Source organism: Seriola dumerili, unplaced genomic scaffold, assembly GCF_002260705.1.
Source record: "Seriola dumerili isolate Sdu_G_001 unplaced genomic scaffold, Sdu_1.0 BDQW01000068.1, whole genome shotgun sequence".
NCBI lineage: Eukaryota > Metazoa > Chordata > Actinopteri > Carangiformes > Carangidae > Seriola > Seriola dumerili.
In genome coordinates this window covers 18,272,307-18,294,668 of record NW_019174323.1, presented here as the reverse complement: position 1 = coordinate 18,294,668, position 22,362 = coordinate 18,272,307, and the positions used below count along the sequence as shown (strand labels likewise).

Genomic DNA, 22,362 nt, shown 5'->3' with positions numbered 1-22,362 from the left:
GAGGCTGTAGTTTCAGTGTAAAATGGTAAAATTACAGGTCATGATGACTGTGGTGAGTCTCTGACAGAAAAACCATGTGTACACACTTTATACATCTCCGGCTCAGAGCCACGGGTTTCTACAGATTTATAAAACAAAGCTGGGGGCGTGCAGATTGAAAAGCAAGGGGATGCACAAAAAGGGTGTACAGCTGCATGATGGGAAGTGTAGTTTGACCCACAGGGACTAAAAGGATATGTTGAGCTCTGCTGCTGCTACACATCATCTGACAGTACGTCACGTCTCTGACCGACAGCCTCAGCACCATGTACGGCGCCGCCATTAGCCGGGGCCGTGCTTCAATCTGACATCTGAATTAATATGGTTGACTCTGATACTGGTCAGTGCAATTTCAGACCTGCTTTAAATTCATGGAGGTCCATGGGTGTGAACGACAATTCTCGCAGCAAACAACGGAGCCTGCAATTCCACTCCTCCACAAACACACCAGAGAAAAAAAGGGAGAGGAGAAGAAAAAGAAAAGCAGAATAAGTTTGGGTTTCCAATTTACACTGATCCTCTAGCCCATCACCATTTAAATGAAAATATGAGTCTGCAATCAAACAGAATCTATGTACGGGAGAGCAGCTGAAGCGTGAGAGGCAAGATGGCAGCTGGAGGAAACTGACCGGGAACAGGGCTTTCCATTAAATAATCAGCAGCTTTCCACATCTCATAAGACACAACAATGTATTTCATTACCGCCTCCTCCACTTTTAATACAAACACGATGCAGGGGCAGATGGCTTATTGTGCTGCTTAAAAATTTAGCTTGCACTCTGTTTCCTTCTCCGTTCGTCTGGTTTCTGGTCTCCACTTGAAATACAAAAGTGAAGTTTCCCAGTGACATTCAGAGAAGATGCAGCTCGTTATGACCTCAATTTTATCTAGAAAATCTTTTAAAATGAGAAGCATTTGTTCCACTGTGAGACAAACATTTTTTTTTTTACCTCGCAAAAGGTCAGAAGACGATGATAGCGGTTCGTCCGGACACACAGGCGTCTGCAGTTTAGTTCAAGTGCATCATTTCTTCTGTCTCTTGAGCTCAGGCGTCAAACGTTTGTCTCTTTCACTTTCTCTTTACTTCCTCAACCACTTCTACCTGCTGCACTTCAGAAAGCTCCATCTCTTTACTGCCACACACACACACACACACACGCGACTCGTATCATAAAGTGCCAATTGACATAAGAAAGCATAGGTGCAGGACGGACGTCGTCCTCCGTCAGCTCCAGTGTCTCGAGAAGTGAATCACTCTGGCCCCACAGAAGAGGAATGAACCTGAGCAGAGGCTGCAAACTAAACCGGAGTTAGCTCACTTCAGCCAGAGCTTTGGTTTCAGCAGAGGAGGCCACACAGCGACATAAAAAACCTCTATACAATCTAGGGCTGGACAATTAATTGAAATATAATCAAAATCGGAATATGACCAAGTGCAATATCTAGATGACAGGAGCTGCAGTTTTTTTGATGAAGGTAAAATGTGCATTGTTAGCACCATAAGCTCCGGCCTACAGATCACATTCTCCAGACCTAAAGGAAACATCACAAAAATCACATCATCATCATTTTTATATATTTTTTAAATCTCAATATAATCCATATAACCTGATAACAAAAAGTGATTTTTATAATAATCTAAAATGCTACTAATGTATGCTAATGTCCAATTCTAGTTTTTAATCACTGTAAATAAAACTATAGCTGACATGAGAGGGTGGAAGAACGTTTTTCAGCCCTTAGAAAAAAGTCTCCAGGTCCAATGAAGCTCCAGCAAAGCAGGACAGACTGTCCGCTGCCTGAGAGGCAAAACCCAGGGCAGGAAAGTCCTCAAGTCACCTGCTGCACCAACAGCTCCTGTAACTGAAGGTAACTCAGAGGAGAGACATGTCCCCCTGTCCCCAGTGGAAATCACATCCTTGTACCTCAACACTGAGTTGAGTTGATTGTCCCCTGAGCCTGACCATGAACACATCCTGTTCTGTCATGCTGCTCATTCCACCTTAAAACTACAGAGGAGCAGTGATGTCACAGGAAAGGTAATAAAGCATTTCCTTCATTTCATTTTTTAATAGGCATTAAAAACATGATTCATCCATCAATAAATACTTCAGATTTAAAAATGGATTTACAAAAACAGCATAAAACACTCATTAAATAAACCATTAACACAGTTAATAATTCATGAATAAATAATAGAATTTCATTTCCTTTTTCCATTTGATTTTCCTTTTCCTATTAGCTTATCCATTAGCTTAGTCATTTAGCTTCTCCTGTTAGCCTCTCCATTCAGTGCTGATAAAACTAGGCTAAACAATCCCAATTATGTAACAAGCTCTCTGATTGGTTGGAGCTAACCAGTCAGGTTTCACCAGCACTGAAGGCCCAGAGTGTCACAGACAGGCTAAAAGGAGAAGCTAAATGACTACGCTAATCGATTAGCTAATAGGAAAAGGAAAAGCAGCTGAAAAAAGGAAATGGAAATTGAAAAAAAAAATCCTTTTCAAATTCTATTATTTATTCATGAATTATTAAATGTATGTATGAATGGTTTATTTAATTAGTGTTTATACTGTTTTTGTAAATCCATTTATAAATCTTAAATATTTATTGATGGATTTATCGTTCATTTATAAATTATTTTTACAATTCATATTTTTAATGCCCATTAAAATATGAAATGAAGGAAATTCCTTATTACCTTTCCTGTGACCTCCCTGCTCCTCCATATAAACCAGCCTGATGCAGTTGATCAGGGACGTGAAGCTTCGCACCAGCAACAGGAAGGTTAAAAATAAAGGTTATATAGATAAACAGGAAGCAGAAACTAAAAACAGGTGTGTGTGAGTTGTTCAGGTGGAGATGTGGTGACCCCAAAAAATTACATTAAATAAAATAGAGGTATTTTTAAAATCAAGAACAATGACACTGGAAACCTCACAGAGCTTTTTGATGACAGTTTTGCTTTGGCACTATTATCTCTTGAAGCAATAATCCCTATGAAGACTGTCGACAGCGTCTTCCACTGAATATTCAGAGTGTTGTTTTTAATTGAAATATTAAATGAAAGAAAACAAAAAAAAAATAATTGCACATAAAAGGTGAACTGATCTTTTAAATACATCTAAAATCTAATTAAAGACGGGCTTTGATGACAGGATTTCAATAGGATGTCATTGAATTAAAAATTCAGAACCAGACAAAACATGATAACTGATACTATACTGGTCACAAAAACCTCAGTGTGTGTTATTACACAGGTGCCAGCTTGAATGTGGATGGAGATAATCGTTGCCATTATGAGTCACAGTAAGCTGCTAACACGCAGTAGGTGCTGTTGCTGGGACTAGTTTCTGCCTGACTGCTCAGAATCGTGCCCTAAACCGCCGTCCTCTCCCGGCTTATCTCCCTGCATGCAGGACCCAATCCCAGTTATTTGTGATAATCCACAGATTGTAGGCAGCTAACAGACATTTGTTTCACGACAGATGCCAGATTCAGATAAACATTTAATTAGCAACTCATCAGCTCTGTCAAAGCTAATTACCCCAGTCTCCAGCCCTCGCCAAAAACTGCTCCTCTCGCAGTTGGTCTTCACAGCAGCTGAGTGAGTGAGCTGGCTGCGGCGGGAAACCAGGAGCGAGGAGCCAGAGGCTGCACACAGCCGAGGCCCTCGCATTGTACCGGGATTGTGAGCGGCTAATCCAGCTATTCTGCCACAGCCGAGCATTATGGGTCAGCGCAGTGGGCAGAGTGGGTTAGATAGAATTACAGGCTGAGACAACATGGTGCTATTTATCAGCAGCGGACACGCCTGTTGTGAAAACGCTTTCAGTTGCTACGACAGCACATTTCTCAGCGCTCAGCGGGAGTGTGATGTCAATTTTAGGACGGGAGGTGGACACTCAAGTGGGTTTCTGGGAAGTGTAGGAGAGGAGAGACGGCTTAGCACCAAAGGTGACAACTGAGAGGAAGATAAACCTGCGTTTCCTCCACCGGGATAATTAGCTCGTCCTCCTGTCAGCTGGTTATTGTGAAGGTTTATGTCAAAAGTGAAAATTGGAAAGTGTAGTGAGAAAGATGGAAAGAAAAAAGGCGGGAATTCAAGGCATCATCTCCATGGTTATTAGTCAATTTGAGCCCTGCAATCACATTATGACATCTCACTGAAATACATATCACACACACCAAGGCATCCCTACAGCATTCACATTCAGAGCTTCTCTGGACTGACCTGTAACCTAGCAACCGCCTGACGTACCACACAAGCAGATGATTAAAGGTACCTTCTTTTCCATTCCAAGCATGCAACCCCCCCCTCCCTGCCCTCACCCCCACTCCCCCCTTTGACTCCAGCATTCTCCTCTCAGTAGCATGCCAACACCACTCATACTACTTACAAATATGAAATATGAAATCTCCATGCTGTTTTAAGCCTTTTGAGACCAGGGGTCTGCGGCTGCCGCAGTCTGTCTGCAGAGCCCCATCATTACCTGCTCTGGAGAGCTGTGAGGCATCCGGCATCTCACGTCACACCAGAACAGGGACTGATCTCCAGGGGCGGTTGGAGGACTCTTTGGGTCTCTGGGTCTGCACCACTGCTCCATGAGCAGGGAGGAACGACGTGCAGGCCGACGCCAGTGATTGTGAATCACTGGATTTGAAAGTCTGTTAGCCTGCTCGAAATGTTAGCATGCCCGGCTGAGATCAATAAATGCGTGGTGTTTCTAAAGTCAATGAGTAATCATGTTGATAATCGTGATCTCAATATTGATCAAAATAATCGTGATTAGGATTTTTGCCATAATCGAGCAGCTGTAGTATTTTGTGGGATTACACATTAGAAAAAACCCAATTTATGACACGTACTCAGAATACTTCTACATCAGAGCTGAGACTAACAGGCTCTATCCTCCACCATGACCCAAGACAGCATCAAAAACACCATTCCTCATGTTCACAGTCTCTTTCTCTTAAAACAATAAGACATACCAGACAAACAATAAAGCAGAAGTCTAACCTGTGTGTTTGTCCAGGTATGTTTTGATCCAGACTCTGTCAGTCCATGTCTTTGGTCCATACTGAACTACAGTCTCTCAGATACTGGATGGACCGTCATGAAATGTGGTACAGACGTCCACACAGCCCCCGGAGCGCTGAAACCTACCGACTTTGACAAACCCAGGACTTTTACTCTTACACGTCTTCACAACTACAAGTCTCCATGAAATATGATGCAAACATTCATGTTCTCCCCCTGGACGAACTGTAATAACTTTGATGATCTCCTCACATTTTCCCCTAACCACATCATCAGGTCAACATTTCAATTAGTCTGGGCTCTACATGACTCAGGAGTTCAAACACAAACCACACTGTTCCCACTGAGTCCAGCTGTGGCATCTCTCTACTGGCTCTATTTAATGAAGGCATAAAATACTGACAATAATAATAATGACAATAGCTATTATTGTTATTACAATAGATTTATATGTCCAGTAGTTTGATTGCCAAACACATATCTGCACAACTAAAGAGATTCCTATCAGCTGTACTTGTGTTTAGAGCTAATTTGCAAATGTTAGGATGCTAATATGCTAATGTACTATAATGGTGGACATAATAAACATTAAAACCACAGCTCATTTTACACATGTGAAAAAACTTGTTAACATCTGGCTTTTGTCAGCAATGTGAAAGAGAACAATGAGCACCCCCCCACCCCCCCGAGATACGTTTTTAAAACACGCTATCACCGACCGATTAGCACCCGGGGATTAGACGGATCCATGTTGCTAGCTGAGGGAGCTAACAGCTAACTGTCCAAACCCTGGTGGCCCGCGACCAGTTTAAAGCTCGTGTGAAACAGCTCAGCAACACACATAGAGATATAAATGCTTAAACTTTAGCTACACATCGTTAGCTCACATAGATTCTCCACAATTCAACTGATAACCATGAAACAATGAGAGCAACAGTATAATTCAGATTTACCAGCATCGGATAACCAGCAAGAGTAGAAACGGCGGTGACTCCCTACCTTTGTAAACATCGTGAAATCCGATTCTCTGTGTGTTCCTCAGTTATTTATATTCCTTAAGTCCACAAGAGTCCAACAGTCCTATCAGTTCACTCCATGTTGTAACTGCTGTTTGTCTNATCCACAAGAGTCCAACAATGAAAAGAATCAACAGGGTTTTTCATAAAAAATATTCCAAGTTGTGAATATTGCCACGTGGAGTCCACTGGAGACTGTCCTATCAGTTCACTCCATGTTGTAACTGCTGTTTGTCTGACTGTCTGAGGTCCTGACCTGCTAGCTTAAATCCCTGGCCAGAAAATGGTAAAACTCAGCTCAGTCCTGGGCTAGGGCTAGGGCGGTGACTTTTGGCCCCACCCACAATAAATCAAAATGTGATTGGTCAATTCACCTGCCACTTTCTAAACAAACACACCTTCTGTTGTTATGTACTAACCAATAAGGGAGCCAGTAACCCTTTCATGTCTGAAGCAAACTATTAAATAAAAGATCAAATACCACATTTATATACCATTTTATACCATTAAACTTTGGCATGCTCACACTAACTGTGAGTATGGTAATATGCTAAAGGTAGCATTCACCTCAAAGCAGGCTGTGCCCAATTCAGCCTCATAGAGCTGCTAGCATATTCCTCCCTCTACAGTAAATGTCCAAACAGAGCTAGGATTGAAAGAATAATGCTTTGATTGTATTTTTATATATAATATTTGCCTATCTGGCTGTTCAGCATGGCTGCTCCTCTATTTCCATGTCTTATATATGGGTCATAAACTGGACTTTTTGCCTGGCACATGTAGCTTAGCCTCAGTTTTTTTTCATGAGAACATGCATGTACCTGTCATTAAGAACCATTAGTGTTTTTATTTTAAAACAGCAAAAGTGTCAACTGCAGAGAGAGTTTCGAACCAACTCTTTGACAGACATCACCTTGAAATGAGAAGCTTTTGTTTACTTGTGTGTGAAGTATCAGACCCATTGTTTAAAAATGAATGTGGTTGGGGCTTAGGTCAGTTACATGGGTTAGTAATATTTCATCACTTCACAACATCACAACATTTCTGTAGCTCCACTGCTGCAGTAATGGTGGAATATTTCTTCTGTGCAGAGCCATCCTGTAGTTGCATGGTTGCATGGGCACTGTATGTGTGCACACATAGAATCTGTTTTCATAATGCCACCTGAAGGTGTAATTTGGCAATTCTCTATATACTGCCTCACCCTCCATCACTGTGCTCCTCCTCCTCATGCCTCTCTGTCTCTGAGCGCATTGTTAAAGCTCACCAACAAACAGAAAAAGGAGACGCCAGGGAACCTGGGCTGAGACAGGAAGAAAGAGGGAGGGAGACATTTTTAGAGCTGGGTTCTACTGTAGTGTGTGTGTGCCTCTACTGTACATGTTGAGGGATCCATGAGACTCCGCACTTTCTGCTTTGGAGGGTTTATTTAATCTCAAATGTTGGGGGGAGAAGAAGAAAGGAGTGGAGTGGAGGGAGGAGGAGGAGGAGGAGGAGGAGAGGGGGACAGAGTTGGTCTAAAAACTTGGAAAAGAAGAGGCAGGACTGGGAGACTGGAAATGGGAGATAGGGGAATGACTGCAAAGTGACACTAAAATGGGACTTAATGTGGAGTATGTGAAAATAAACCACATGCACAATCTGGAACGACAAGATAAAACATCTTTATTCTGCAAGATTTTTGGAAGAAAGTAAGAATTAATGTAAAATTATTCCCACACATATAAAAAATATCCTCTATATGATCAAATGATGGTGTTATTAGAAAATGTGTACATGGTGTAGGTAGTTCTACAGTTTTGGAGTCAGCTAAAAAGTGTGAAATCTCCCAATAGTTAAATTTATTCTGTGATATTCCCCAATGAGCTACAGATTTATAACACCTCCTCATAAAGTGACTCACAGATACATGATATTACTAGAAATTTTCCACAAATGCATACAGATAATTAGCATTTTAATGACTTGGAAGCAGCAGTTCAAAGTCTACAGAGCAGCCATGGATGATTCTAACAGTTTACAACCAGTGAAGGCTCAGAAACCAGCATTCAAAGACCATTTTACATCATGGACTCCTCAAACCCACAAGCATCCGAGATGAACTACAAGACAAGAGAGGCTGATTCTGTCTGTGGAAAGTCAGTTTTGCTCACTCGCTTCTGTTTCTGAGATTTACTCTGGAGATGTGATGTGTCACTTTCTGTGGGTGGAGAGAGATTTCCTGCCACTGGACATGACACCAGAAATTCACTCGGGCAAACAGACACAGTCCACAAGATGTCTATTTGTGGAGATCAGATGCACTTTAATTATGCAATAAAATATATGTAGTTCTGCCAGGACTTCACCAAGTGTGAGTTTAAAATGGAACAATGCAGATTTTAAAGCAGCGCTTATTGTGGCCACAAGTGGAAATGACAGGATTATGGAGCACGACTTCATTTCCAAAGCTTTGTTTTTCTCAGAATCATTTGAAAAACGTTCTGCATTGATTTGAAACAAAATACACTCAGGAAAACTAGAATCGCCACGTCGTGGTCGTATCCTTCTGCCAATCAGACTAGTTCCAGGTTACATCCCTGTTTATCCAGAGAAGTCTTGTAATAAGTGTAAAAAGTGTTTTCTGAGGTCACAGTGACCTTGACCTTTGACCCCAGAAATCTAATCAGTTCATCCTTGAGTCGTAGTGAATGTCTGTCCCAACCTTGAAGAAGTTCTATCAAGCTCCGGCTCTGACTGTCGCCGACGTGGAGTGGCCTGCTGACGTTCAGCTGTCGCCATCCATCATGTGACCTGTGGTTTGTAGGTTGTAGTCCCTCAAGATTCTCCAAAGCGCGATGGGACCAAAAGTAGTGCACGAGAGATGTCTAATAGTATCACGAGTAGTTTGCTAACATTAGCTAACAACCATAAGCTATGGGTCATATCGTAGCAACAAAAGCCCTGAGTGTTTTAAATGGAGAAAGTTCATTTTATTACAAACAAATTCAAGTTTTCATTTGTACCGGGAAGACTGTCACTATTAACATCATCTTGCTTAAAAATATTTGGTCCAAATGGGATTCGAACCCTTGGCCCTGTTGGCACCGTCACCATATCCACAATAACAACATCGAAACTCCTGCTAGATCTGCAGCAGCAAGGCCACTCCAGCTAAGGTCCACCTGGAGGGGTTCTCTTTGGTCTTCAGGTTGAAGGTCCACACGTACGTGGGTCCCCTCTGACGGGTCTTGTAGACGGGACACTGGTAGACGTTCCTGCTCTCCTGTTTGTCCACCGGGATGGCTCTGATGAAGATGACTGGCATGGTCGGGGTGAGCTCTTTCAGCCGGGCGTCTACAATCATGCCAGTCTGACAGAGAGAGACAGAATAGCAGAGGGGGGGGGGACAAGCCAGTCAACTACAGACAGAAACATAATCACAGATCTGAGGGTGTTAGTGGTTGGGGTTATAAATTAGTTTTAGGCCCAATGAAAACTTCATCCAGATGCTGTATGTGCCAGTGAGGCTCAAGTGAATGATAAAAAACTAGAACCACCTCCTTGTGGTCGTATCCCTCCGCCACTCAGACTAGTTCCAGGTCACATCCCCGTTTATCCAGACTCAGAGAAAATATGAACCATTTGTGTGAAATTGCTGCGTGAGGTGTTGAGTTATGGCTAAAAAGTGTTTTGTGAGGTCACACTGATCCTGACCTTTGACCTTTAGCCACCAAAATCTAATCAGTTCATCCTTGACTCCCAGTTCCTTCAAGGTGTTACTGAGATATCGTGTCTACAGGACTGGGGCGGACAACCTGAAAACAAAATGGCGCCGGCTCTGACCGTCGCCGGCGCAGAGGAATAAAAAAAAAAAATTAGACGTTTAACTTCTCACGTTTGGCACCAGCGACGTCAGACTTTGAGTTTGCTGAACACAGTCCTGCGTCGCCCTTGAAAAGTGGTGAAAGTCTGAGTGGAAGTCAAGCTGCCCTGCCTCAGAATACACTCTCTGTAAACACGCTGAAACAGAGTGGTCTGTCTCATTAATTAATCCTCCTACACTTAGCGCCTGACAAACAGAGGTTTCTCCATGCATGCACAGTGACTTTCAGGAATGAATGTAAATCCTGACGACTTTGGAAAAGCTCAGAGGACGAAGCTCTAATTGTATCTGCAACTGCTATAAAACTTTAAAGACGTGTTAAATACCAACAACTTTACGTCTGAATGTGCGTCGTATCTTAAAGCACAACATTTGGCTCAGTCGGAGTCAGTCTGAATGAGTTTAATGAGACTCTGTGACTGCTGTAACAGATCCGCTTTTATTGTTTCATCTCTCAACATATGGAGAGCAAAAACGTATGTGACCGAGCCGCAGTAAGTGGCGTCCATCGCATAAACACACAAGCTTCCCCTGTGCGTTCCCATCACGTCCACTCAGCAGCACACGAGGTGTTTATCATGTACAGTATCTCTTTGATGTCTGAAATACACGGCTCATTAATATAGATGAGTAGGTTTATCATAAATCTTTCACTTTTATTGCTGCGTCCAGATGGAGCGCGGCGTACTCCTCTGTTCACACTCGGCTTCTCCTCGCCAGTGGCACAGGACTGGCCTTGGGGCCGAGAGGAGGAGGGGGAGGGGTTGTGAGGAAAAGCTGCCGTGCCCGTCTGTCTGTCTGTCTGTCTGCCCGTCTGTCTGTCTGTCTGTCTGCCCGTCTGTCTGCGTCCGTCTGTCTGCCAGTCTGTCTGTCCGTCTGTCTGTCTGTCTGTCTGTCTGTCTCTCCCAACTTTAATGAAGGAAATAAAAAAGGAGCCACTCCTCTAAAGGGTGTTCTGAGTGTTCAAGTGCAAAGTCTGCATATTCTCTAATTAAGAAGTCTACAGGGATGCTCCTTGAAAGCCGGGTGCGTATACAGTAGCTGTATGTATGTAGATAGATAGAGCCCTGGGAAGCTGAGTAATGCACTGTGCTCCGAGAGCTGAACGCAGGCAGGATGCAAAGGAGAAAATTAAACCACAAAGGGAACGTGGAAGCCTTTTAGGGGAGAAATATGGAAGTTACTTTACTGGACTCCGTTCGGAGGTGAGCTCATCTATCATCCGTTTTCAGGAGTGGTGTGTCGAAGGAAGATTTCTGTGCGAGGTTCTTGTGACTCAAAGTGTGGACACCGTTTCCTAATCAGTGAATAACTGGTGTACCTGAGTGTCCCAGCGCGCCCCCTCCATGTACAGCCCGTGCACATACGCGCCTTCACGAGGCGGCGAACTGAAGTCCTCACGGTTCTTCTTGGTGACGTCACACTGCAGACCCATGCTGTCCAGAGGCCACTCGTTCCTGTCACACACACACACACACACACACACACACACACACACACACACACACACACACACACACACACACACACGTCACACACACACACACACACACGTCACACCAGGCGGTTTACATCACAACCTACACGTGTGCTGCCCTCATGAAAAGCCGACGCTACCTTCGAGCCATCGCCTGCATGATGGCTGTGAGGAAGGACTGGGGGTTGAAGAAGCCGGCCAGCCACACTGCAGAGGGCAAGACGAAGTCCGTCGACCAGGCGTCCAGCTCCTTGATCCGGGCCAGCAGGTCGGTGAACCACAGGGCCAGGCCGGACATGGAGGGGTACGCGCGCTTGGTCCAATTCTCTGGAACCATGTCCAGGAAAATGGCGCTCTGAAGGTTCTCCATGTCACTGGTCATGGTCAGCTCTCCCTGAGGAGAGAAAACAACATTTCACATCCCGCTGAAAGTAATTTTCAGATGAATTGTTAATATTCTTTATTGCTGGCAGGAAGAAGAAAAGATCTTTGGAGATCAGTGACGGGCTCACGGTTGATTTCAGAGACGAACTCACGAAGCTCTCGTGGAACAATTTGCACTCTGACAGAGGAGTTTAAATAGGAGCGATGCAACACAGCTAATTAACTACCACAGCATCTTCTGTATCGGAGACTCTGGCTTTCTGTTCCCACGGGCCGACGCTCTGGCCTGTCACCGGGGGAAACGTCAGCCTGGACACCAGCTCCGTGATCAACGCACGAACCCCTCTCTGCTCTACGTCTGAGCCGCAGCCGCCATGAACATCAGATGTCATTCTTTTATAAAAATCAAACCTAATGTTCGCTGAGGTTCACGTCAGCAGAGGCCAAGCCACTATAAACCACACTACTGAGTCTCAGTTTGAGGTGCTTGAAAACTCACAAAATACCAAAATATTTGTATTTGTGAGTTTGAAGTTGAAGCTGAGACGTATCGTGAATGGGACAGACGAACCAAAAACAAAAGGATGAGTAACTGACAGATGTGTGAGCTGTTTCATTTCAGTTCAGTTGAACATAAACTTCGTCACTGCTGTAATTAGACTTTCCCAGTGTTTGCTGTACTTTGATGAACAGACTGTGTGTAGATATTAGAAGAGTCTGTTGTATAGTTTGGCTTCCCTCCTCTTTCTGATCGTCTGATAACATCTATTTTAATTAAACTGACTGTTCTTCGGGTTTCTACACAACTTCTCCACAAACAGCCGGAGTTTAACGTGTCTCTTCCTGTTTGTCTCTGCAGCTGAACTGTGGAGGTGACACCTCCCGGCCGCATCAGGTGTTGAACGGTAACAAACTGCTGACGCATACACAAACACGACGACAGGCGCGCCACGCCAGATAAGGAAACATGTTGTAAGATAGCAGAGAGACGCCGGCACCGAGGAGTAATGAGACAGGGTGAAAACAGTGGTGTCCTTCCCCCGCTGATACTGCAGCTGATGCGTGGCTGATGTACAGATACGTATGTGTGACAGTCATAACGATTCTTTATAAGGTTGATATGGTCCTGCAGATTTATCGTGAACCTTTCACCTTCCCGGCCTCCTCGGTGTGATCTGATGTGTCGGTTCAGCCGCAGCACACTCCACCAGCTCACCAAGGCCAACACTCTCACGGCTCCTATTTATTCCACTATAAAGACAAAATATGATTCCATTTGCTGCTACAATAGTCGACATGGCGTTTAAATCACTGGGCCGATTTATTGAGGCTTGTAGCGTCGGGGAGATCGAATCCTCATAACTCCTGACAAACGCTTTTACTCATTTCTTTTCTCTTCGTTTGTTGCTAACACACGACTCAGTCAGGCTCGACACACAGAGCAGAGACGTCTCGTTCCTTTCTGCCTCTCTCTGAGTCACTCTTAAGACTGGGCTTCTCATAAACAACAGAGGGAAGAGCTTCACTTATGCAGGAAGACTAATGCAGCGGCCGAGGTGGAGCAGAGAGCATCGCAGGTGGAGGGGAACTGAGGGACAGTTCACTTCCAGTTTGTTGGTTTTACATCGAAGGTATTCGGCTGTGAGCTGCGTCTCCGCCGGGTCAGAGGTTCTCAGGAGGATTCAGATTCAGATTCAGGTTCCTGGGAGTCTCCAGACGAACGGCCTGGATGTAATACACATGGTGATTCCACAGGCAAACTTTCATGTTTTAGTCCTAAAAGTGTTTCGTCCAGGTGTCCCACTACCAAACCTGACAAACCCCGCCCCTCCCCCCCTTGACCTCCTCCGCCAGCATCAGTCTCCTCACCTTCAGTCCCAGGCCGAGCTCTCGGAGCGAGCGTCTGATCTCCTGCGTGAGGAGGTTCATGCGCTCACACTCCTGCAGCGCCACCACCTGGTAGGGAGTCCTCTCCTCCGCCTTCCCCAGCAGCTCGCTCATGTTGAACTCCTCCGGCAGCTTCTCCACGATCTCCTCCAACATGGCACGCACCTGATGACATGTGAAGGGAACGATGAGTCAGTGAGCGAGTGAGCTGACAGCAGAAACATGTCATCTGATCCATCTCACCGCTACAATCAGAGAAACACAGAGAGGGAGAGAACGCTCGTTAAATCAAAGACTGATGAGACATGGGTGCGATCTGTGTCAGATAAACTCGCAGCTATGACGCTGACAGCCTGAGAAACTGTTACAGTTTGAAACCGACAGTCCATGAATATTCATCAAGATTTATTCTGCAACGGCAGCTCTTTGTTTTCAATAACAGTCTAATCCCTCCAGAAAATCAATGCTCACATCATATTTTTGTGGGTAAGTGATGAAAGCTAATGTCTGTGTCAACATTTTCCCAAGGCAGCCGGCATTAGCGATCAATCAGCGGATTAGGTGCCGAACAAAGGATATGAGGTCATCATATCTATGGATTTTTCAGTTCAAATATCTGATCTGGGTTTGGCAGCTGCTGAGCTCACTGAATACAAAGTGGGTCTCATCGGTGCGGCCTGCGAGGCTGTCATCTGTTAGGACAGGAGTATCCAGGCTTCTGAGCCAGAAAGGTCACACATCACAATACATCTCACACACACACACACACACACACACACACACACACACACACACAGGCTAAGATGTTTGATATTAGAGGGCTAAACAAGACTTACTTCAGTAAACCGGCTTATTTCCAGGAATCTCCTTTTCTTCGAGGAGGTTTAAATGAGCCAAGCTCAGTTACCATGGTAACCTTCCTGATCAGCTTAGTCCAGAGGCTGACAGCGAGAAGCCTGTCTTGAACAAACCTGACAATCTGAACAAGGATTACGCCGTTTCCTACAAAGAGCTAATGAGACCTGATCATTCATCACTTTGAAACGAGGTGGTGTTTGTTACAGCGACATCTTCATCAATGTGACAACACACGTGCACACACATCACAAGCAACTGCACAAACACGCTGCAAGTAGCACAGACGACAACGGAAGTGTTTCCAGGGGACACAGATCTATGTTTTAATAAACCAAACGAACGTACATTTAGCTAATTTTCCATCACCGCTGACGAGTAGCCGTCTTCATAACTCACAAAGCATTGGACAACAAGCGCATCCCTCGTGCGTCAGCGTGTCATCACTTCCTGGAAACACTTCCGTCACCGTCTGTGCTCCTTCTATTTGCTCGCGTTTTGTTGAGGTGCAGTGTGTTGAGCTCTCAGGGCCACCGTAGTTTGTAGTGATGTTTCCAAAATCAGCAGCATGAACATTCAGTCACAGTCACAGTCGACAACATGGAGATTAAAATCAACACAAAAAGCTGCTGGTAGATTTTGACAAGGAAGAAAAATTAAAGTAAATATGATCAAGTTAAAACAGGAAGAGAATTCATCACATGGAAACTGAGACGCTTCCAAAAGACACTCACTCAGGCCACCACCGCGACCTCTGACCTGGGTCTGCTGAGGTAATCACAGTGTTTCTGCTCTGATTTTATTGTGAAAGTCCTGACTGGAAATGACAGATGTCTCTGGACAGTTATTTATTTATCAGCTGCTATATGTAAGTATTTTAATTTGAAAGTCCAGTCACTGCCCCAGATCATACGATAAAGGAAGATCGTCACATCGCCCTCCTCTACTGGTCGTGATTTGTGTTTGCACATAACATCTACTGGTTTTACTGGGGAGGGATGTCACACTGAAAAGAACCATCCTAAGTGTGACCACGCTTCCTGCACACTGAGGCCCTAATCTGAACAAAGATGGCTGCCGGCGGCCTCCTGGATCAGACACAGATTTCAGAAGAGAAATAAAAAGAGAAGCCTGTAACATAAGTCACAGTTTGCTGCTGGTTTCAAGCCACACTGAGCATTAATGACTTCTCAACACAGCTAACACTCAGACTACCAAGACCCTTATTTATGATATTAAAAAAGTGCCACTTGCTCCGTGGAGGGAGTGCACTCTCTCTGACAGAATATTTGTTTGAGCTTTTACACTCAAATAAGCTTCGTCTCAGAGCGCCACTGAACCAGAAGACGCACCACAAAATGCCATCCCTGTAAAAATCACCCTGGTCGCTGTCAGAGGCCCCAAACAGTTGGTCTGCAATTTATTTTCAAATGAGTGTGCAGCAGCTACAGGAAATGTCACCTGTTGTCATCATGTATTTAAGATGCGGCGCTGGTTCACAGAGTTTATAGTGAGACAGTCGACTTGGTGGAAGGTTTCGGTTTGAGTATCAGCTCTGAACGTCTCCCTCTGTTCGAGGGGCCGGACTAATTCTTCAAAGAGGAACGTCACATCAGAATCAATCAGATGCTTAAACCTCGCTCACATGCAAGTGGGTTTATTAGAACAAATTGTTCAAACCCACAGAACCTGATTTTATATTCTATTGTGGCTCTAATGTTTCCGAAGACACTGAAACTGTCAGAGTCAATTTTGGGTAAATGTGTATAAAGTGCTGTGGTAGAGGCACTCAGATTCTTTACTTACATAAAGCAGCAATACAAGAGTCTAAAAATACTCCATTACAGCTCAAAGACCTGCATTTAAATTCCTACTTTCATTTCTGTCTAAATATTATCAGCAGAATCTACTTAAATCATACAATCAGATGTTCCCTGTGACTGACATATTATTGGACATTATAACATCGTTAGAACTGATCAATCACTGTGGAAGCAGCATTTTACTGAGTTAGATTTGACTACTTTATCCACAGTTAACTTATTTAACCCAGTGGTTCTAATAAACCCACGTTTAAGCATCTGATTGATTCTGATGTGACATTCCTCTTTGAAGAAGTACATCACAACAATGCTAACGTGGGCTAATGGTTGTTGGTGGATGGTTTTTGTTGGCTCTCGTTCACAGAGTAACTTTATCCAGTTGTGTTTCGTGAAGGGAGGGGCAGAGACGACTGTTTACAGAACCTTTAATATTTTACAATGCATTGTATTTCGTTAGCTTATTATATGTTTGTAATATAATATCTTAATCTAAAAATAGTAGTAGTAACTGCCAAGTAGTAAAAGTACCTGGGTTAAGGGTTGAGCAATTCAAACAAATCTAATGAACAGTGATGGAGCACCACCAGACCATAAAATACGTAGTCCAGATTTCCTACCAGGTCTGGAATGAGTTATGTACGGACTCCAGATGAAAGCAGAATTATGGGCTGTTTTTGTTTTATTTTATGGCCAAGAAACATGTGAAACAGCACTCATCACTTGTCCACATACATTAGTGTACTTGTGTTCTGGGGCTGTTTTTTTATGGTTTGAGCAAGAGCCATTATTTCCAATCAAGGAAAATCCAAAGTGTGTTTGTGACCTCAGCCCCAACCAACACCTTTGGAATTAACCGGAACATAGACTTATAGAACTTCTCCCAGATACTAAATAAATCCGGCCTATACTTGGGCCACATGCTTGTTTTCTTCTGGCCCAGTATAAGCTCAGTTCCACGGCCTGAATTTGGCTCATATGCGCACGCACAGAAACAGCCTGAATCTGCCCAGATGTGGAAGTACATTGGACAGACTGGGCTGAGGACCCGGGCAGATGTTGGGCCAGAAGTTTCATTTTGTATTTGGGAGTCGGGAAATCCCTGCAGCCAAGTTCCAAAGTCTGATGGAAAACCGTCCCAGAGGAGCGGAAGCTATTGCAGCAGGTTAATTCCACATCTTCTCGGCCATGATTTGTATGATCTTAAAGTCTTCCTCTTTACCTTCTCCTCCCGCGTCGTCCCGCCGCCCTCGCCGGCTCCTCCGTCCCTCGGCTGCATCTCCAGCACCGTGCGGAAAAGCTTCTCGGAGGTCTGCGTGAGGAAGCCGATCTCAGCGTTGGGATGAAGGCCGTACAGGTAGGGAGACTCGGCAGGTAGGGTGTCGTCGATGTACTGGAGCAGAAGGAACCGTGTCAGAACTGTGTTTTAGCATTAACCCACATTCATCGTTTCTTTTTCAACTTCACAAAAGGTGTAATAAAGGTCGTGTGGCAACTTTCTCACCTGAATAGAACAATATTTTAACTCCAACACTAAATCTCACCCAGATTATTTTAAATGAACAGCATGAAGATTGGCAACTCCAATTACTTCCTGACTAAAAAGTACCAGGGTCTTTTAAAGTAGTGCTGACAAAGGACAAGAATGGAACCATATAAATGACGGGATATTTCTGGGTGAGATTCAAACACTCAGGATCAATTGACACACTGCTAATGACCATAACAAGGGGAAGGAAATGTGGCATTTTCCATCTGCTGGTCCATAATGAATATCAATGCTTTTAAGTTAGTGCAGATGAAAGTGGAAGCTCGATTCAGACAGGCTGCTTTTTGTGGGGCACTTAAACTAAATAAAAAAAAAAGCTCTTCTAATCATAATGTCCTGATGAAAGTTTTGATGGGAAATATGTTGGCCTTTAATACAGGAACACTTTGTAGTCATCCCGTTTGATCTCCTCTGTACTTTGCTGGCTAACTTCTTCTTCTAGCTGATTGCATACACCTGCATATCGTTGAAAGAGGAGTAAAACTGCTGAGTCACGGTTCTTCTTCGTGTGTCTCCTCTGCTGAAATACACTGAGTTTCTCTCCAGATGGTTGTGAGGGAGGCGATGGCCTAACAGACCCCCCCCCCCCCCCCCCCCGGCCCCGGGGACCCACAGGCATTTACAGCCCCTGTTCTACAGCCAAATCTTGGCCACTAGTATGGTTGTGCGGTGACAGGCGAATGTGGAGACGCCGCAGCTCTTCCCACCGGAGCCGCTGTGACAGTCAGTTTGTGCCCGCTGAGCAGCGCCGAGAACGAGGGGGAGATGTAAATACAAGTCGTACTCGCCCGCACCGTCTGGACCCCCTGAGGAACTCATTCATATCAATGTTGGCAGTTGTCAGTTTTTTTTTTTTTTTTTTTTTAAGGAGACACCAGTGGAACTAGAATCAGCTCCTCGTGGTCGTATCCCTCCGCCGCTCAGACTCGTTTCAGATTACATCCCTGTTTGTCCAGAGTCAGAGAAGTCTTGAGTTATGGCTAAAAAAAGTGTTTTGTGAGGTCACACTGACCTTGACCTTTGACCTTTGACCACCAAAAATCTAATCAGTTCGTCCTTGAGTCAAAGTGAATGTTTGTGCAAAATTTGAAGAAATTCCCTCGAGGTGTGACTGAGATATCGTGTCCACAGGAAGCGAATGGACGGACGGACATATTGAAAACAACACGGCTCTGACTGTCGACAAATAGTGTGTGTGTGTGTGTGTGTGTGTGTGTGTGTGTGTGAGAGAGAGTGCAGTTTGAGCTACAGCGGTCGAAACAAGAACCTGCCTGGTTTCTGATTTCGCCCTGTCAATCAACGCTGATGTTAAATGATAAATGACAATATACGACAAGCAAGGTGAGGCGGCGGGGGTGAGGCAGCAGCCTGATAGTGCCAGCAGCTGTCACAGTTTGTGTCTCAAGTGCTCTGAAGCAAAGTCAGGCTCAGTGGTGTCAACATTATTAACAGGGATGAGGCTGATGTCAGGAGGACGCTGCTGGATTCGTGTCTTACTGTCCAGTCAGCGCTGAAATGTGGCGTCGCAGAAATTCATTTGGACAAAACGTTTTCAGACGTTCATTGTGTTGTCACAGGTAGTTGTGTAGCCAATGAAAGAAGAGCTAGAGATGGAAGTTCAAGCTGGATGATGACACCAGGAAGTGGCTGTGAATATCAGATTGTTGTTTTCTATAAGGTATATGTGGGGGCTGCTGGGGAACTACTGCACATTCAAAGTACTGTCACAGAAAAAGTCCTGTCGTAAATCATTGTGTATTTTATTTGTTTTACATTTCCATCATTACAAAATCAGTCTATAATAGTGATTTGTTCAAACAACACTGGCATCAAATGCTCCGGCAAGTTCGGTTCATCTCAAACTTTTTCGTTCTCTTTGCTCTTTTCTGTCGTTTGCCTCTTCTCGTCATTTTAAAAAATGATGATGATGATGATGATGATGATGATGTCGCTTCATAAGAGACGTCAGAATTAGTGAAATGAGGAGCCAGACGGCTGACAGGAAGTGTTGTACGGAACTATGTGTGTACTTTTGTTAATATCGCAGCTTGAGTTCTACAGAAAATCAAATGCAAAATAAGTTGTTGTGTCAAGTGTACATAATGAGAATAGAACAGACCCCCCCCCCCCCCGGGTCCTTAGTGAAATAAAGGTGTGCAGATCCAGAAACAGTAAATGAACCCTGGGTAAAGATGGTTTACACTAGCGGAGCAGGACACAGGTAAATCACACGTCACATCAGCGACTCTTATGCAGGACTCAGCTCTAACCTGTGTGGAGCTCTCTAATCTAATGGATGCGCTGCTTGTTGTTTATCCTAAGGCATTCTGGGATAGGAAAGTTTCTGAACAGATTGCATGGCTACTATCACACAAATCTACAGTTTATCGTGCATGTATATAAATATTTTGTGGCTCCATGACTCATCCAGTTTTGACTTTCATGCTTTTCAGCTCTCCCTGTTAGATGACTTCATTATCTCTGTTTTCTAACAGTCAAGTTGCCAGTAAGTAAGACTTACTGACAAACTCTTTCCACCCACAGAGCAGCTCCACCTCTGAGAACTATTCATATAACTCAAACTACAATCTGTTATGTCCCAGGGAGCCATATGGGAGGAGTTTTATTGTTATTGATTTAGCTCTGAATTGTAGAACTCTACACTCAACACTGGAGAAAGAAAAACCTTTTAATTATAGCGATTCAATTATGGCAATATTAAACCTCCGTTAATTTGCTGGAGGCCACACAGAGGCTCCTTGGGGACCCCTGGTGGTCCGGAGACAAAACCCAGAGACGTGATATCTCAATATTTTTATTCCTCTGCGCCGGCGACAGTCAGAGCCGGAGGCAAGGTGTTTTTGGGTCGTCCGTCCGTCCATCACGTTCTTATGGACACGGTATCTCAGTAACGCCTTGACGGAACTTCTTTACATTTGGCACAATCGTTCAGTTGGACTCAAGGACGAACTGATTTGATTTTGGTGGTCAAAGGTCAAAGGTCAAGGTCACAGTGACCTCACAAAACACATTTTTTTTGCCCTGTGAACGCAATATCTCCGTAACGCCTCGAGGGAATTTCGTCACATTTTGCACAAATGTTCAATTGGACTCAAAGGTCAAAGGTCAGTGTGACCTCAAGACTTTGGTTAAATGGTTTTATGACTCTGGATAAATGTAATGTGAAACTGCTCTGAGTGGCGGAGGGATACGACCGCGAGGAGGTGAGTCTAGTTTTGCATCTACATGTATTTATTACCTGAATTCACCACTTTTCTATCGGGTCCTTTCTGTTGCTGGAATAACTTTATTTAACGTGTCATGCAGTGGAACAGCAGGTAATGATGCGAGTGTGGCTCACCTGGTGGTAGCTGTTATAGTCCATGTTTCCAGGTAAAGGGAAGCCAGGCGCCAAGCACAGCTCTCCCTCCATCATCTCCGGCTTGATAAACTCCTCCAGGTAGGTCCGACACAGACGGCGGTCCCAGTCGTCTGTGATGTGACCCCCGTACATGATCTCACCAAACAGGTAGCGCAGGTCGTCATATGGCACCTGGGGATTAGAGACGGAGGGGATGTGGGCCTGTGGTGTTTAGCTGAGGTCACATGTGTTTAGATTTTCAATTAAGATGGGCTTTGTAATCCTTTGCACGGGAATAAAAGAGAAACAGGAGCAGGTGTACCTTAGGATTGGCCTCCAGATAGTTGTAGAGGACGTTGATGGAGATGGTGAGGTCTCCCGTGTTAAAGGGGTACGATCTGTTCCAGCCTTGAGGACCAAACTTCCTCCTCTCCGCCACAACAGCGTGGAAGTAGCAGAGAGCGAACAAAATGCTCTTAAACTCGTTCTCCCGCGCGCACATCTCCAGCGTGTCCTGGAAAACAAAAACACGCCGACGCCGTGTTGCAGGTAAAAAGTTGTGACAGTTGGTCCTGTGATCTGTTTTATTTTGTTAGGTCCCCAGCGGTGTGGCGCGCTCTCACACACACACACACACACACACACACACACACACACACACACACACACACACACACACACACACAATGAGATGACTAGATGGCAATAAACCCAAAGATGAGATTCCCTTTTAATTGTCACGACTTGTCAGACGCTCTCAGCCTGCAGCCGTCTCTGGGGCTCATTATTCCAGACAGGCAAATAAAAAAAACTGGATGTAAATGGCATTGTAATCTCTGGGGGGAGAGGCGGTTAAATAAGCACGCCAATAACCCCTGTGAAAATAGGAAGGCTAAATTCTCTTTATTCCAGCATGTGTTATTGTGAGAGCCATGGTGAAGGCCTTTCACTCTCCTGGCTGCTGGGTCCTGGGGAGCTGACTCCTGCGATGCACACACACACACACACACACACACACACACACACACACACAGCCTTTTGGAGGTTTAGTTAATATTCTGCACAGTA

The 22,362-nt window shown here is 44.5% G+C and overlaps 1 protein-coding gene across 1 annotated transcript in view; it reads right to left on the bottom strand.

Moving 5' to 3' along the window:
- Positions 1-8,741: 8,741 nt before the first annotated feature.
- The window catches only part of dnah9 (dynein axonemal heavy chain 9), a 148,784-nt gene continuing 135,163 nt past the window's right edge, over positions 8,742-22,362 (bottom strand). Inside the window, exons 72-78 of the mRNA XM_022742269.1 lie at positions 21,617-21,808; positions 21,295-21,486; positions 17,607-17,777; positions 13,692-13,874; positions 11,579-11,832; positions 11,283-11,418; positions 8,742-9,448 (exon numbers count right to left, since the gene is read on the bottom strand). Of these exons, the coding sequence (XP_022597990.1) occupies positions 9,221-9,448; positions 11,283-11,418; positions 11,579-11,832; positions 13,692-13,874; positions 17,607-17,777; positions 21,295-21,486; positions 21,617-21,808 (1,356 nt within the window). The 3' untranslated portion in view covers positions 8,742-9,220. The remainder of the gene's footprint in view (positions 9,449-11,282; positions 11,419-11,578; positions 11,833-13,691; positions 13,875-17,606; positions 17,778-21,294; positions 21,487-21,616; positions 21,809-22,362) is intronic.